The sequence below is a fragment of the Phyllobates terribilis genome, unplaced genomic scaffold (assembly GCF_046119375.1).
Source record: "Phyllobates terribilis strain yellow unplaced genomic scaffold, ASM4611937v1 Scaffold_1__5_contigs__length_1240528914, whole genome shotgun sequence".
NCBI classification, from domain to species: Eukaryota; Metazoa; Chordata; class Amphibia; order Anura; family Dendrobatidae; genus Phyllobates; species Phyllobates terribilis.
The window spans coordinates 618,839,986-618,858,051 of NW_027362761.1; the positions used below are offsets into that span (position 1 = coordinate 618,839,986).

The following is an 18,066-nucleotide window of genomic DNA, read 5'->3' on the forward strand; positions in this document are numbered from 1 at the left end:
AAGAAGATTACCTCTTTTCTCCACTAGAGGGAACGAGACTGGTCTCACCATCCTGGTGACTAGGATGCTTCCTCTCATCGAGCCATCCTCAGCTTAAGATGAAGTGGGTGAAGTACCAGGAACAGGACACAGGAAAGTCTCTCTTCATTTGTTAATATCGGGTAGCACCTCAAAGGATTCACGGGACAACAGGATATCCTCCACCGGGTTGGAGGGGTGAAGAGACTCAGGGGTAACCACCGCCTTGATGTACACTTTGCCAAGCTTACTGGATGAAGTGGGCGAAGTACCAGGAACAGAGTATAGGAAAGTTTCTCTCCATTTTTTAACATCAGGTAGCACCCTGGAGGATTCAAGAGACAACTGGGGGTCCTCCGCCTGGTTGGAGGGGTGCAGAGACTTGGAGGTAGCCACCGCCTTGAAGGACTTATTGCCAGACTTATTAGAGATGGAAGATCCTTGCTTAGGGACTATCTTCAGTCTGGTCTCAGAGATGACACGTCTGCGAGGCGAGGCGGTACCAGAAGCCAGATCATTGGTACAATCGTCGAGACTGTGTGGGGACATCGCCTCCGCTTCCCTTCCTTCGGAGACTTCAGGGCACAGAGAGTAAGCAACTAGCAGATCTGGTGAAGAAGACGACATTGCTGACTGTCCTGAAGATATAGGGACTGGACACCCCTTGTACCTCTGCAGTCCCCCAGGAAACACCAAGCAGGATTTCCAGACCTGAGCGGGCACTAGACCTCTCGGCTCTGGATGACCTGTGGGTAAATCAGACAGCACCTGGAATGTGAACTTCTTCATGTGCAATGCTCCAATCTGGAGCTTAATTTGTACAGACATATTTTGACTGTTTCTGAGTAGGGCTCGTCCTACCCCTGACAATGCCCAAACCGGATTCTGGAGTTGTTGGACGGGGATCAGACAGATTCTTCACATCTTTCAGCCCGAAACTTCCGGTTAATCCGAGGCCTTCACTTGCCACGGAGACAGTCACGGTCATCTGTGGAGAGGAAACACTAATGCCAAGGGCAGCCGCAATCCGATTTTATGACTGAGTTCTGGCCTCTGCTTTGCCTGACGAACATGGTCAACCTTCATGGATTCTGTGTGGGTAGCTGCCTCTGCAGGCTGGGGAACAGGAGATCTTTGGGAGGATAGAACCTGACGTGACGGTTTACCTCTACGCCTAGCACATCTGAACTGCCTCTTGAGGTTGGGAAGGGAAGAATTCTGCAGAGCATTGTCATCCTGTGTGGATTCTGTGTGGGCAGCAGTCTCTTCAGGCTGGAGAGCTGGTGGGCTACCTACACGTATCACCCATCTGGACTGCGCCAGGATATTGGGAAGGGAAGCTTTAGCAGAAGATTCAGGGTTAGGGTCATCGAAGACCCTTAGAAAGGCCACCAGGAAGGCCTGCAGGTCAGAGACGATAGGATCCCTTGCTTCCCATAGGGGGGTGATCCAACTCAAGGCATCACCCACTAGGTAGGAAATCAGAAATGCTACTTTAACCAGATCGGTGGGAAAATAGTGAGCATAGAATTTGAAATGCAGCATGCATTGCTCCACAAATGCACGGCTTTGTTTTGGATCCCCATAGTACCGTGGTGGATCCGCAGGAAAGAGTGCTGATAGCTCCATTTGGGCTGGTGCGTAAGTCGCCTGGACCTCAGCTTGGGAAAAATTTTTTCTTGGTGCATGCATTCGCCAGACAAGGTTTCAAATGTCTCCAAGAGCGAAAGACCGTGGGGCTCAACGGGGACCATGGCCTGAGCAAACTGTTACGCTCACGCCTGGACTGACTGGCATGAGCAAAGTTAGTGGTCCCACTGGGCCACGAACCGAGGAGTGCCTGGAGGGGCGTGACTAGGGGCCTCGCCAGATCCGACCATGGTCACACGGTGGCTTAATCGACTCCGTGGTCCGAGGAGGGACGTGGGAAGTGGCCCAGGTGATACTCCAGGTCAGACCCCGGTCACAGCTGTTGACCCACACCGGGGAATGCAGGAACGGGCAGGTTAGGCTGGTATGCAGACAGGTGGGTACTGGCAGGCACGGCTGGTATGCAGACAGGTGGGTATTGGCAAGCACGGGTGGTATGCAGACAGGCGGGTACTGGCAGGCACGGCTGGTATGCAGACAGGCCAATACTGGCAGGTAGGAAAGCAGGCTGGAAAGGGATCAGTACAGACTGGGATACAGGAACAGAGCCGCAGGTGCGGTGGACAAGCAGAGCAGAGCCACAGGTGCGGAGGACAAGCAGAGCAGAGCAGAATCGCAGGCTCGGAGGAAAGCGGAGCAGAGCAGAACCGCAGGCTCGGAGGACAAGTGGAGCAGAGCAGAGCAGAACCGCAGGTGCAGAGGACAAACGGAGCAGATCAAAGCAGAAACACAGGCATGGAGGACAAGCGGAGCAGAGCAGAGCAAACCCACATGCACGGAGGACAAGCGGAGCAGAGCAGAGCAGAATCGCAGGCGGGGAGGACAAGCGGAGCAGAACCGCAGGTGCGGAGGAGAAGCAGAACCAGATACACACAAGGTACTTGCAATGAAGTAGCGAGTGGACACAAAACTCACAAATAGAAGTACAGAGACGAGTTGGAGTTAGGTGCAGGTTCAGACATTGCACAGGAAAAGGAAAGGATCGGCATAGAGACAAACAGGTAATGGGCTAGGACACAGTTCAGACAGGAACTGAACCTGGAACAAGATAAAGGAACGAGCCTGGGTACTCAGCCCCCAGGGTGGCGGAAACAGACTAGAAGTCACAGATACAGGTAACGGGCCTGGGTACTCAGCCCACAGGGTGGCAGAAACAGACTAGAAGTCACAGATACAGGACAGGACCTGGAAACTCAGTTGCACAGAACACACTGAAAGAAAGCGTTGCTCAGGCACCTCCTGCTGGGTGGAGGGGGTTTAAGTATCCAGTGACTCACAGCAATAGGCTGGGGATGCATTAAGACTGCGCACACTGTAACTTTAAGAATCAGGAAGTAACAGCGCCGCTGCCCTAAGCAATCAGACAAGAGACATGCACACAGCATGAAATGGAGCATAGTGTGCATCCAGGACTGATAGGTAAGTTGGCGGTCTTGCGTGGTGGAAGATGGTAAGCCATGCCAGGACACCACCAGGGATGTTACACAAGGGCTGCCAAAATTTTGGAAAACCCCACATAGAGCAGGGCCACAGTAATGACAAATTCCCATTAGAAAGGAGAGAGTCTGCTATACAGTTATAGGGTATGCAGTGAGTCAAACGGCTGACCAAATTTAGGAAAAACCCCACTAAGAATTTAAAGACACATAGAGCAGGGCCACAGTAACGAGTACAACATGCTCCCATTAGATAGGAGAGAGCCTGCTACACAGTTATAAGGTATGCAGTGAGTCCAACGACTGACCAATTTTAGGAAAAACCCCACTAACAATTTAAAGAGACATAGAGCAGGGCCACAGTATCGACAAATTCCCATTAGAAGGAGAGAGTCTCCCATAGTGTTGGCCTATGCAGTGAATGCAAGGGCTGCCAAAATTTAGAGGCACTTCAATGCCCCTTGGAAGAGACGTGGACAAGGGCCTCATAAAAAAATGTTCCCATTAGAATGGAGCGGGCCTCCTATACTTGTAATGTCTATGCACAAGTGTATGGGCTGACAAACATTTACCCCTCGGGGGTATGCATTAACATACTGTATAATTTTTTTTTTTTACGGACATCATAAACACCCTTTAAAAAAATTATGTGGGTGTTGCATCACGGACCACGGTCACCCTGGTGATATGGTGGTGGAGGATGAGGAGAAGGAGGAGGACAAGAGAAAATAGCCAAAATCAGGAAGCGTATACCCATGTGTGGGTGTGAAAAGGTGCATGGGAATACACCTCCCGAGAAAAGACACTGGATTTGAGTTTATGTTACGCTGCTATCATTCGGTGTTGTTGAGAAGTCTGGCCCAATACAGCCCTTGTTCATTTTTATAAGAGTCAGCCTGTCAGCATTTTCAGTTGACAGAACTTTGACAGTGCTCCCCTGCCTCTGCTGGATTGCATTTGTGTCTCTCTTGCCTGTACTCCTACATTGTCCAACGAAGTGTGACCTCAGCCGCCAACGTTTTCAGATGGGAATTTTTTTAATAGTTCTGCAACAAGGGCCTTCTGGTACAGCCCCATTTTTGTAGACCTGTCCGCCTCAGGAATAAGAGATATAAAGTTTTCCTTGTAGTGTGGGTCTAGAAGTGTCACCAACCAGTAATGACTGTCACCCCAAATTTTGAGAATGCAAGGGTCATGGGAAAGGCAGCTTAACATAAACTCAGCCATGCGTGCCAGACTATTAACAGGCAAGACTTCCGTGTCCTCAACAAGAGGATGACTGACCATGCTATCCTCCTCCTCTCTGTCCTCTGGCCATCCACGCTGAACGGTCGGTATGACAGCTGTGCAGGTGGTACCGTCTATAGCGCATGAAACTAGCTCCTGTCCTTCCTCCTCCTCCTCTTCCTCATTGTTACCCAATCCACGTTGGGATGAAATGAGGCTGGGCTGTGTTTAATCAAACTGTATGGTTCCTTGCTCCATCTCATCGTGCTCCGCCTGCTATGCATCCTCTTTATTTGTAAGCAGAGAGCGTTTCAGAAGACAGAGAAGCGGGATGGTGACGCTAATTATGGCGTCATCGCCGCTCACCATCTTGGTGAAGTCCTCAAAGTTTTGGCGGATGGTACATATGTCTGACATCCATGTCCACTCCTGAGGTCTTATGTGTGGAGTCTGAACTGAATACCGACGGCCTTGTTGACGCTGGTACTCAACAACTGCCCTCTTCTGCTCACAAATCCTTCCCAACATCTGCAGTGTAAAGTTCCAACGCGCGGGGACATCATACACCAGTCTGTGAGCCGGAAGCTGCAAACGCTGCTGAAACATGGCATGGCGGCGGAAGCTGTAGCTGACTTTCTAAAATGGGCACACAGGCGGCGTACTTTAACAAGCAGATCTGGCAGCTCTCGGTAGGATTTGAGAAACTGCTGAACCATGAGGTTAAGCACATGGGCCAGGCATGGTATGGGTGTGAGCTCGCCTCACCTCAGAGCCGCCACCAGGTTCCGGCCATTGTCACACACGACCATGCCTGGCTGTAGGTTCAGCGGTGTGAGCCACAGATCTGCCTGCTCTTTCAGGGCTGTTTACAACTCTTCAGCATTGTGCGGTTTGTCACTTAAGCATATTAGCTTCAGCACAGCCTGTTGCCACTTGGCCCAGGCAGTGCTGCAGTGCTTCCAGCTTGTGACTAATGTGGTCATTTCAGAGATGGAGGCTGAAGAGGAGGAGGAGGCTGAGGTGCAGGAGCTGTAGACTGTGGGGGCAACCCTGATTCACCAAGAGCCCGCAATCGTTGGCGTCGGGAGGACGTGTTCCGTCCCATGGTCCTGGGTCCCGGCTTCCACTATGTTAACCCAGTGTGCCGTCGGAGAGATGTACCATCCCTGCCCACAAGCACTTGTCCACGTGTCTGTGGTTAGGTGGACTTTCCCAGTAACTGCGTTATTGAGGGCACGGCTAATGTTTTGGGACACGTGCTTGTGTAATGTGGGGACGGCACACCGGTAGAAATAGTGGCTGCTGGGGACCGAGTACTGAGGGACTGCCGCCGCCATCAGGTTGCGGAATGCTTCCGTCTCCACGAGTCTAAGAGGCAATATTTTGAACGCAAGCAGTTGTGAAATCTGAGAATTTAGTAGTATGGCCTGTGGGGCGTTGGCTGCATATTTGCGCTTGCGTTCCAAGGACTGGGGTATGGCTGACTGAACGCTGTGCTGGGACAAGGACATGGACGTGCTTCCTGATGCTGCTACTTGAGAGTGCGCAACGACAGGTACAGGGCAGGAGGCATCTTTGCATGCACCATGAACAGGGGATTTTCTTGCATGCACAACAGCGGTAGAAGCAATGGTGCCACCTGCAGACACTGTTCCTGGACCCTGGGGTTTGGCCCACAAAGTCGGGTGCTTTGCTGCCATGTGCCTGATCATGCTGGTGGTGGTCAGGCTGGTCGTTTTGCCACCCCTGCTGATGCTGGCCTGGCCGGTGGTGCAAATGGCCTTTTAGGGGTTATCGGCAGAGTCTTTAAAAAAACAACCAGACTTGGGAAGACCTAACAATTGTACTGGCAACTTCCTTCATGTTGGTGTTACGGGGAACGGTTACCTGCCTTCTGTCTGTGGCCACCACACTGCTTCTTCCTTCCTGTTGGTGTGCTCTGCCTCCCTCCCCCTGTGTGCTGCTGTCTTCGCTCTGCATGTCCTCCTGCCAGGTTGGGTCAGTTACTATATCATCCACCACCTAGTCTTTCACTTCCGCACCCTGGTCCTCCTCCTGACTTTGTGGCAATTGTGTCTCATCATCATCCATCTCTTGTGACACTTTCCCACCGTCGCCTTCATGTGACCGTGGTTGCTCAAATATTTGGGCATCGCTACACGCGATCTCCTCTTGCCCCGCTTCAAGTGGAGCGGGCGAGAGGCCCAGATCTATAAATGGAAAAGTGAACAGCTCTTCGAAGTGTCCAAGTGTGGGATCAGTTGTCTCTGGGCACTCGGCATGGTGGGAGGAAGGAGGATCAGGGTGAGGAATATGCGGTCCAGACTCACGGCTACTGAGACTTGACCGTATGAAAGACAGGGTGGTGGTGGTGGCGGCTAAGTGACTGGAAGCATTATCCGCTATCTAACCACCAACCTTTTGACACTGCTCTGGGTTCAATAGTGGTGTGCTGCGGTCCCCTAGGAATTGGGACAGGAAGGTCAGGCGAGAAGATGTGAAAATCAGTGAATATGAATAGCGGTACCAGAGCGCCAATAACAGGGCAAAAATATTAAAAGGACTGATTTATTAATACACACACAACGCGTTTCGGTGGACACAGCCACCTTCATCAGGCGAGAAGATGTGGGTGTTTGTTGTGGCACAATTTCGGCTTGCCCACGGCCTTGTCCTCAGCCTCTGTATGCACCATCACCATTACGTCCAGTTCCCCTTCTCTTGCCACGTGCCTTGACCATTTTAAAAATCAGGACAATATCTTCCACGCTCACTACAAATGACTGAGTTTGAAGCGAAGTTATATGTGATCCGTGTGATGGAGAAAACAGAGTTTTAAATACCTGGCCTGTAGGTAAGTAGTTTGACCAGCAAACTGCGGTGAATTGCTTCACTGACACACTAAAGGAAATTTTTAATGGAGGCCAAAAATGGCAGTATTTTCTGACAACGTATATGTGATCCGTGTGACGGAGAAAGCACAGTTTTAAATAGCTGGATTTTTAGCGCTGTAATATGGAAAGGACCTGGCTGTATTCTGCAGTGCCAACAAGCAAATGGCGCAGAAAAACTGTGTTCTCTGGATTGATTTTTAAGCAAATGATGAGGATTAAGATCCAAAAAAAATTATTCCTGGCCACTGAGACCTGGGCCTTTGTATAGAAATATCTAACAGCAGCAGAAGGCAGAACTGGAATGGAGCCTCTATTTCTATGTACACTGCAGTCTGCTATATACCCTGCCTGCCTGCCGATATACACTGCCTGCCTGATATCTCTGCAGATGTATTAGTCCTCAGAAGGACTGTTTGTTAAGATGGATATGTAGCACCCTGAGGATTCGGCTGCTACAGGGGTATTGCACCTCAACCCAGAGGTGTGATATTCCACTCCCGGGTAAGGATGGAGTGTGGACCTGAGCTCGGTAGGCTGCATGCACTACACACATCCCATTTCCGAGGAGCAGACCGACGGTACTCCCACTTAGAAATGTGCAGGTACGACCGAGTCTGTTCCTGGCTGGAGTGGGAGGGGGGTGGTACATCCCAAGTAGTGTAGGGGCAGATAGGGGGAGCAGCCTGGGTAAAGATAGGAGCTCATTGGGTGCTGGTCACATGAGCTCACACATAGAGGGTGTATATAAGGTGGGCACCAACTAAGAACAGGGTCAGTCTGTCAGCCTTTGCAGAGAAGTAAGAAGCAGAGGAGCAGAGAAGCCCCAGAGAGAGAGAGAGGAGAAAGAAAGAGAGACCCAGAGGGGGGAAGCAGAAGAGAGGACTCTGAGCCCCCAAATCCTATCCACGGGTGAGGAGTCGGCATCAGGGTACCGGAACCCAAGCTGGTGGGGGCAAAAACACACCCCAGCCAGAGACCGGAGGCCGTGGGCAGCGTCTGCCACGGCCACCCACCACATCCACCCCGAAGGCATACCACGTGGAGGGTCAGGGAACCCAAGGCCAAGGGTCTCCCAACAGAAGGCCCGAGGGAGCTGGACCTGGGTGGATCACTAGTGGGGACGGCCAGAGAAAGGACAGAAGGAGAGCTCAGGGTCACGCTCCGGACTCGCTTGGGGGTTGGCTGGATCCAGGACCTGGTGGATGCAGCACGGCTCGGGAGGTCACTTGAAGCTGGAGTGACCGGAACATCAGCAGTGAGTAAATACCCTTAACTGCATAACCCGACTCTGTCTTCCTTTAACATCTATGCTGCACCACCACAACCCCCATCCTCTGCACCTGACCCCCTGAGGCTATACCCCACCCGTTGGGGGTTATACCATCAAAAGCTGCACCTACACCATCAGCCTCAGCGGACCCTGCTGCAGCGGCGGCCATAGTGACCGCAATACAACGGGTGGCGTAGTCGACAATAAAGAACTTAATAACATCTGTAGGACTGCCACATACAACTGAGTTTGACACCCTGGGCACGGACCGGGTCACAGCCACTCGGAAGACTACAACCCCCATCTGATCCGGCTCCGGATATTCCCACTAAAGAATATGGCCCAGGGGGCGCGTCAACTTTGGCGTAGTCGGCAGGATTACGTGCCCACAACAACCGGGTACTGCGTGCCTGAAGAAAAGAATGAGTTTCCACCATCCCCGACTCCGGAGAGAGAGACCCCTGGATGAACCCCTGATCCCGGCTCCAAAGCCCGTGAAGAGGATCTCGCCCCCGCTAGCAGAAGCGCAGTTTGAGTGGGACCCCACCGGAGAAGATCTTATGGGGTTCACTCAAGAGACTCGGGCAGCTGCAGCGGAGCGTGCTGAGTGCTGCCGCCAACAGCTCGAGGACTTTGAGAGGGAGCGGAGAGAGAGGCGGGTCCGGGAACAGCAAGCTCAAATAAGGAGCGCGGAGCAGAAGAGCCGGGCCAGGAGAGACCCCCGTGCAGCGCATAGTCCCCGCACCACCGGGACTGTGATAAAGTTTAACCTGCAGCATGGGTGGGGCTTCATCCGAGACCACCACACCCTAGGCGACGTCTTCGTGACCAGGAGAGACGTTGAGTCCCACCTACCGGAGGGACACAGAGGTCGTGACCTTTACATCGGGGACGAGGTCACCTTCACCCGGCACAAGTGTGCCAAAGGTCCCTACGCCCTCCATGTGCATCGCCTGACGGAGGAAGAGCTGCGGTGTGAGGAGGAAGAACAAGAGGACCCGGACGGGTCTGAAGCCAAAGGTAACCATAAAGCAAGAGCAGGAGGACGCCGTCGCTAAGGACAGCGAAGCAGAAGCTGTATATAGTTGCCCGTCGGGGCACAGTAAACTGAAACCGTGAAACTGAAACAGTAAACTGAAACTGAAACTGTTGCTGTTGCTAATATAGTCCCCGTTGGGACCAGCATGTGTGAACTGTTACCCGTATTTCCCTAAATCCCACTGACCGAGGACTGAGAGCGGTCATTCCTCCCTAATACCTGGCCGAGGACTGAGAGCGGCCACTCCCCCTTGTAAATAGTTGCGCGTCTTAAAGCGCCCCCTACCGGTTTTATAGGAAAACCAGTTTTCCAGAGAGACTGTCGCACTTTACCCGGTCACACGTTGCACAGTGACCGGAGGGAGGAGCCAGAGGCGACGAGAATGTTTTATATGAAAAGTTTTATTGCTGCTAATATATGTTGTTTTATATGTTTTATATGTTTATGCAAAAAAATTTTGTATGTTTTGGTGTTATGTCTTACAGCCCGAGGACGTGCTGTGATTTACCAGGGGGGAATGTAGCACCCTGAGGATTCGGCTGCTACAGGGGTATTGCACCTCAACCCAGAGGTGTGATATTCCACTCCCGGGTAAGGATGGAGTGTGGACCTGAGCTCGGTAGGCTGCATGCACTACACACATCCCATTTCCGAGGAGCAGACCGACGGTACTCCCACTTAGAAATGTGCAGGTACGACCGAGTCTGTTCCTGGCTGGAGTGGGAGGGGGGTGGTACATCCCAAGTAGTGTAGGGGCAGATAGGGGGAGCAGCCTGGGTAAAGATAGGAGCTCATTGGGTGCTGGTCACCTGAGCTCACACATAGAGGGTGTATATAAGGTGGGCACCAACTAAGAACAGGGTCAGTCTGTCAGCCTTTGCAGAGAAGTAAGAAGCAGAGGAGCAGAGAAGCCCCAGAGAGAGAGAGAGGAGAAAGAAAGAGAGACCCAGAGGGGGGAAGCAGAAGAGAGGACTCTGAGACCCCAAATCCTATCCACGGGTGAGGAGTCGGCATCAGGGTACCGGAACCCAAGCTGGTGGGGGCAAAAACACACCCCAGCCAGAGACCGGAGGCCGTGGGCAGCGTCTGCCACGGCCACCCACCACATCCACCCCGAAGGCATACCACGTGGAGGGTCAGGGAACCCAAGGCCAAGGGTCTCCCAACAGAAGGCCCGAGGGAGCTGGACCTGGGTGGATCACTAGTGGGGACGGCCAGAGAAAGGACAGAAGGAGAGCTCAGGGTCACGCTCCGGACTCGCTTGGGGGTTGGCTGGATCCAGGACCTGGTGGATGCAGCACGGCTCGGGAGGTCACTTGAAGCTGGAGTGACCGGAACATCAGCAGTGAGTAAATACCCTTAACTGCATAACCCGACTCTGTCTTCCTTTAACATCTATGCTGCACCACCACAACCCCCATCCTCTGCACCTGACCCCCTGAGGCTATACCCCACCCGTTGGGGGTTATACCATCAAAAGCTGCACCTACACCATCAGCCTCAGCGGACCCTGCTGCAGCGGCGGCCATAGTGACCGCAATACAACGGGTGGCGTAGTCGACAATAAAGAACTTAATAACATCTGTAGGACTGCCACATACAACTGAGTTTGACACCCTGGGCACGGACCGGGTCACAGCCACTCGGAAGACTACAACCCCCATCTGATCCGGCTCCGGATATTCCCACTAAAGAATATGGCCCAGGGGGCGCGTCAGATATATGTAATGTACGGTTTTTCTCCCTACACTACCTAATACACAAGCAAATCTCTCCCTGACACAGCAGCAGCTCCTCTCCCTACTCTGCCTGATTCCGGAGTGACTGTGATGAGCATGGCGGCGCCAGGTCTGATATAGCCCTGATGACTCTGTGCGGCCAGCCAATCACTGTAATGCCACAACCAACATGGCTACGGCATTACAGTGAGTGGCAGGCAATCCCTGCATGTTGATTGGCTCTCTAAAGAGTGTCAAACATGCAGGGAGGGGACCCGAGCTCCCGCCGAGCAACCCGGAAATACTCGGTGAGCGCCGAGCATCTCGAGCAGTGAGATGATCGGGCGAGAACCGAGCAGTAGCGAGCATGCTCGCTCATCACTACTGGTGACACCTGTAATGGATGTAGTGGTAGGACTTGATCCTCCAAGAGGGTAAGATTGATTAGACTTGTAAACCAGACATAATATAAAGAAGTCATCTCACACAGAACCCACTGACCATAAAAATTAGAAAATTCAAAATGTAAAAGACCTTGGATAACATTGAAGGAGCTGAATATAATTTACTCTGTTCCTCCCGCTGGTTACACTCACCTCCGCCAGAGAGCAGCAAACACAGAAGGATAAAGATCACCATTTTAGCACCAAACTCCTGGAGGTTATTACTGTCTCTTCCACACGTCTTCCCGTGTCTGCTCGGTGGCTCAATATTCTCTTCCACCCCACATACAATCCTCTACTTGTTGGCTCAGTATTCTCCTCCACACGTCATCAAATCCTTCACTCAGTGCCTCGGTATTGTCCGCAAACCCTCATCCAATCCTCCACTTGGTGGCTCAGTATTCTCCTCCACTCTTGATCCAATCCTCCTTTCAGTGGCTTGGTATTCTCCTCCACCCCTATTCCAATCCTCCGCTCAGTGGATCAATATTCTCCTCCACTCCTATTCCAATCCTCCGCTCGGTGGATCAATATTCTCCTCCACTCCTCTTCCAATCCTCCGCTCGGTGGATCAATATTCTCCTTCACTCCTCTTCCAATCCTCCGCTCAGTGGATCAATATTCTCTTCCACTCCTCTTCCAATCCTCCGCTCGGTGGATCAATATTCTCCTTCACACCTCATTTATTGCTCTGCTGGATGACTCACGCAGTTTTTGTATCCTCATATGCTAAAAATTGTTCAAATCGTTTCATTTTAGAAAGTGCAGTCCCCTCCCCTGCACATGATTAATTTTTCCATCTGTTACTTATCTATTCTTGTAAAAGAGAAGTGTGAGGACACAGAACTGAGAAGTATTTGTGATAGAAAAGAAACAGTATTTGAAGCAACAGTAATAGCAGAGAATCTGTAGAAGTTTCTCAATAACCTTTCATTTAAAACAGGCTGCCGATCCCCCGATGAACAAGCAAAACATTCATGTATCAGGTGAGATAAGTTTTAAGTTTGATTAAAAATCATCATTCTCGGCAGCACATTGCAATTGTTTTCAGCAGCATGAAGACAAGGCCCTAAACACTTATTGATGTACTAGTGACCAAAACATACATGGCTTTGGGTAACTGGACGGTAATTTCTGAAAATTGGCGTCATAGAATCCCATGAATTTTAGTTCAATAAAAAATTGTCCTTTTTGTGCCCAATTCTAATTAGGATCCTACAAGTGTAGAAAGCAGAAGGCGGGGGTCTCTGTCTTCTGACATCCATGGTGGATGCCAGGCTGTGGGCGGGGTTACCCCCCCATGTCACACCCGGCATCCACCGCGCGCTCTGCCTCTTCCCATTCATTGGGAAAGCACACGGTGGATGCTGGGTGTGACGCGGGGGAGTAACCTGCCCACAACCCAGCAGCCACCGTGGGGACCCCAGCACTGAGTCATGCCTCACTTGTTGTGACGTCAGCGCGGGGTCACGTGATGCCTGTTAGCGGCCACCGATAGCACCGCTCACAGGCAGAAACAGCAACACAAGGTATTTACAAAAATCCTTAGGGACCCCAGGGGGGGATACATTGGGGGGGGGGGGGGGTTAATCTAAAGTACTGGACAACTTCTTTAAATAAAAATGAGGAGAAAGCTCAGAGGTACTGAAAATTTGAGTCAAGGAATTGTGCTTTGAAAAAATATTTTCATTTTGTGCCCAGACCTGTGTGAGTGTCTACCTGGGAAATTTACCCTACATGCTGCCCTATGATATTCATGAAATTTATGGTAACAGGGCATTACCAGAGATTTGTCACCAGGGGCTTGTACTGGGAAAAAAGAACATGCCCCCAGAATGTCAGGATAACCTGCTTCCTCCTGGGAGACATGTACTGATGCTCTCTACTCAGTAGTGGTGACTCGGATAAACTTATCCTCAGAAGCAGAGGTGACTCTTGGTCTTCCTTTCCTGGGGCGGTCCTCATGTGAGCCAGTTTCTTTGTAGCGATTGATGGTTTTTGCAACTGCACTTGGGGACACTTTCAAAGTTTGCCCAATTTTTCGAACTGACTGATCTTCATTTCTTAAAGTAATGATGGCCACTCGTTTTTCTTTACTTAGAATTTGTATTATGGCAAGAAAAAAGCAGCTAACAGTCTATTCAGTAGGACTATCAGCTGTGTATCCACCAGACTTCTGCACAACACAACTGATGTTCCCAACCCCATTTATAAGGCAAGAAATCCCACTTATTAAACCTGACAGGGCACACCTGTGAAGTGAAGACCATTTCCGGTGATTACCTCTTGAAGCTCATCAAGAGAATGCCAAGAGTGTGCAAAGCAGTCATCAAAGCAAAAGGTGGCTACTTTGAAGAACCTAGAATATAAGACATATTGTCAGTTGTTTCACACTTTTTTGTTAAGTATATAATTCCACATGTGGTAATTCATAATTTTGATGCCTTCAGTGTGAATGTACAATTTTCATAGTCATGAAAATACAGAAAAAGCTTTAAATGAGGTGTGTCCAAACTTTTGGTCTGTACTGTATTTCATATTACCAGTGACCTACCAACTCCAAATTATTAATCCCTCTCTTTATTTTGCTACCATCTTTCTCCCCAAGATCCAAGTTTTACATCTTTTCCATCCACCCAATCATTCTTTACTCAGCACAGAAGCCTCCTCAATATTTTAATGCAGCCCTTCGCTATCATAGACTGTGCAGCCCAGTTCTCCATAGACACAAATTTTATAACGTGTCAGGGATCCCTCAGAGACGACACCGGGGAGATCACGCAATATCTCACTGTACCGTCACTGTGTCACGGATTTCGCACGAATATGCGATATTATTCGCTGCCACCACCGGCCGAGTTTGAAATATAATACATGCCTGGGCGGACGCCTGCGTTCTGGTAGCATATATGGCTTCGGGGGAGGAAAAGATTACAGGACAAAAGAAACAGAACTATTAAATTATATATTTAATCCAAAAGGGAGGCAGTGTTTAAGAAAAATATACAAGATTTTACAAAGGAGACATACAATACATAAGCAGTTACACAAAACAATAAGGATTAAAGAAGAAACTTACTCTATATTGTTCGCAGGGACGAATCAGCATAGGTGGAGGAGGGACTCCCCGATTGGATTTGAACGTTATCGAACATGACCCGTTGCTTATATTATCTATCCCCCTGGCAATGAGTACTGCTCCAACCTCAGCAAACTGTTTTATGCTTAAGGGAGGGACTTGTCTACACCCCTTTGTTCTGACAACACAGGGGCTGGGGCTCCACCCTTCATGTTTGTATTAAAAATCTTTATTTTGGGATAACTTATCGCAGGTTGATCCCAGAAGCCCAAAGGTGTTACCATATTTTCTATTATGATTTTACCTTCATCTAGAAACCACACAATATAGCAGAAGTCTGCTATTTTGCTACTTTTGCGCCACAGCTCCCTAGTTTGGCTTACAGCAATGAGAAAATATGCATATCGCTCCTTGGCTGTCCCTGTCACTAAAAATATAGGTCCTATTATCGGAATTATGGAACTTACAATATTCCATATTCTGTATCAGTGCCGGCGAGACTATAGATTTCCTTTTGAAGCTCAGGAAGCAAGCTTCAACAGTTACACGTAAATTACTGCAAGCCTGCGTCTAATCACCACCTGCGTCTGCCAGGGAGAAAGACCCTCACATTTTAATTAGGTTGTGGCTTTCCAAGTCACTTCTACTGTAGGTGATTTGCAGAGAGACAGATGCTGGACTGTCAGCTCTCCTGTGACAAATGGGGAATAAGGGAGGGGTGAGGGGGCTTCTAAGGAAGAAAGAAGGAATATATTCAATATTTCTCAATATTTCCCTGACAACATGTTTCAGCTGCGCTTTATAGTGCATGTCCTTATATTATACAAGTAGAAAGTCGCCATCCAGACAAAGAGTCCATTCACTGCTCACACCTACGATGGATTTATAGACCTAAAGACAAAAGGACTCTGTTCATAGAGTAAATGTCAGACACTGTCCTCTGAATTAACCCAATGTGGACACAAACAGCCCATGTGACACCTAGGAGTAGAAAGTCTTTCACAATGACTCCACATTCTTCATACTGTTTATTAAAGGTTCACTGCTCTATTCAGCTAATGAGAGCTGTAATAATCAGATATTATGACCATGGGAAGCGGCCGGCTTGTGACGAGTCCTCCAAAATGGTCTAAATATTATATTTTCCATATGCTGACTTAAGCAATTAAATTGCAAAAGTTATTGAAACTTGAGTGCCTTTGTCTACTATTATGTCGAGATTTCACCCCTACCACTGAGCACCACCATCTTCAAGCTATGATGGCCGACAAAGGTTGATGTCCTCCAGAATGGTCTAATAGGGCTAACGACACATCTCTGGTCTATACTGCTCAAATACAACAGTAACCTCCAATCATGTCAACACACCCAACTAGTAGATACAGTCACTGTGCACAGAGAATCCACGGGTCACTGAGCCTTCTTCAAGGTTACTGGTACAGAACGAGCCCAAACACAATAGGGTGTAAAAGAGTAAAGGAGAAACGAGTCACAGATCAATAATAAGAAGAGGTGCAGGACTGTAATAACAGGTTTATTATAACCTGCCTCAGGTCTGCAATAACCTAATACCACAAAAGTATACGTCATAGGACTAAAATAACACTAGGACACATCTGTAATGTAATAACACTATGCACAGGTCTGTACTAACACAAGGTACAGGTCTATAGTAACACTAGTCAAAGGCTATAATAATCCTAGGCATGGATCTATGATATCATAGACCCATACCTAAGGATAGCACTAGGCACAGATCTATAATAACCCTAGGCATAGGTCTATAACACTAGGCAATAGCACTAGACAAATGCAAGGCACAGATCTATGATAACCCTAGGCATAGGTTGGTAACGTAATAACCGTACGCACAGGTCTATGATAACACTAGGCAGGGGTCTATGATAACCCTAGGCTAACCCTAGGCACATGTCTATGATAACCCTAGGCACAGGTCTATGATAACCCTAGGCTTAGGTTGGTAACGTAATAACCCTACGCACAGGTCTATGATAACCCTAGACATAGGTCTATGATAACACTAGGCAGGGGTCTATGATAACCCTAGGCACATGTCTATGATAACCCTAGGCACAGGTCTATGATAACCCTAAGCACAGCACTATGATAATCCTAGGCATAGGTTGGTAATGAAATAACCGTAGGCACAGGTCTATGATAACCCTAGGCACGGGTTTATGATAACCCTATCCACAGGTCTATAAATAACCCTAGGCACAGATCTATGATAACCCTAGACATAAGTCTATGATAACCCTAGGCACAGGTCTATAACACTAGGCAGGGGTCTGTGATAACCCTAGGATAACCCTAGGCACAGGTTTATGATAACCCTAGGCACAGGTCTATGATAACACTAGGCAGGGGTCTATGATAACCATAGGCACAGGTCTATGATAACCCTAGACATAAGTCTATGATAACCCTAGGCACAGGTCTATGATAACCCTAGGCACAGGTCTATGATAACCCTAAGCATGGGTCAATGATAACCCTAGGCACAGGTCTATGATAACCCTAAGCATGGGTCAATGATAACCCTAGGCACAGGTCTATGATAACTCTAGGCATGGGTCTATGAAAACACTAGGCACAGGTCTATGATAACTCTAGGCATGGGTCTATGATGACCCTAAGCATGGGTCAATGATAACCCTAGGCACAGGTCTATGATAACTCTAGGCATGGGTCTATGAAAACACTAGGCACAGGTCTATGATAACTCTAGGCATGGGTCTATGATGACCCTAAGCATGGGTCAATGATAACCCTAGGCACAGGTCTATGATAACTCTAGGCGTGGGTCTATGAAAACACTAGGCACAGGTCTATGATAACTCTAGGCACAGGTCTATGATAACTCTAGGCACAGGTCTATGATAACTCTAGGCAATAATACTAGGCAAATGAAATGCACAGGTCTTTGAAAATCCTAAGCACAGGTTTATGATAACCCTAGGCCTGGTTTTATGATAACCCTAGACACAAGTCTATGATAACCCTAGGCACGGGTCTATGATAACTCTAGGCATGGGTCTATGATAACCCTAGGCCCGGGTTTATGATAACCCTAGGCACATTGTTATCATGATTTATGATAACCCTGGACATAAGTCTATGATAACCCTAGGCACGGGTCTATGATAACACTAGGCACGGGTCTATGATAACCCTAGGCACGGGTCTATGATAACACTAGGCACGGGTCTATGATAACGCTAGGCATAGGTTGGTAACGTAATAGCCATAGGCACAGGTCTATGATAACCCT

General features: G+C 49.2%; 1 protein-coding gene across 1 annotated transcript in view; it reads right to left on the reverse strand.

Moving 5' to 3' along the window:
• LOC141154020 (uncharacterized) overlaps window positions 1-14,797 on the reverse strand; it is a gene marked incomplete at its 5' end in the record, with an annotated part of 178,194 nt that extends 163,397 nt beyond the window's left edge. The window contains 2 exons of the mRNA XM_073639444.1: window positions 13,948-14,054; window positions 14,775-14,797. Of these exons, the coding sequence (XP_073495545.1) occupies window positions 13,948-14,054; window positions 14,775-14,797 (130 nt within the window). The remainder of the gene's footprint in view (window positions 1-13,947; window positions 14,055-14,774) is intronic.
• Window positions 14,798-18,066: the final 3,269 nt, after the last annotated feature.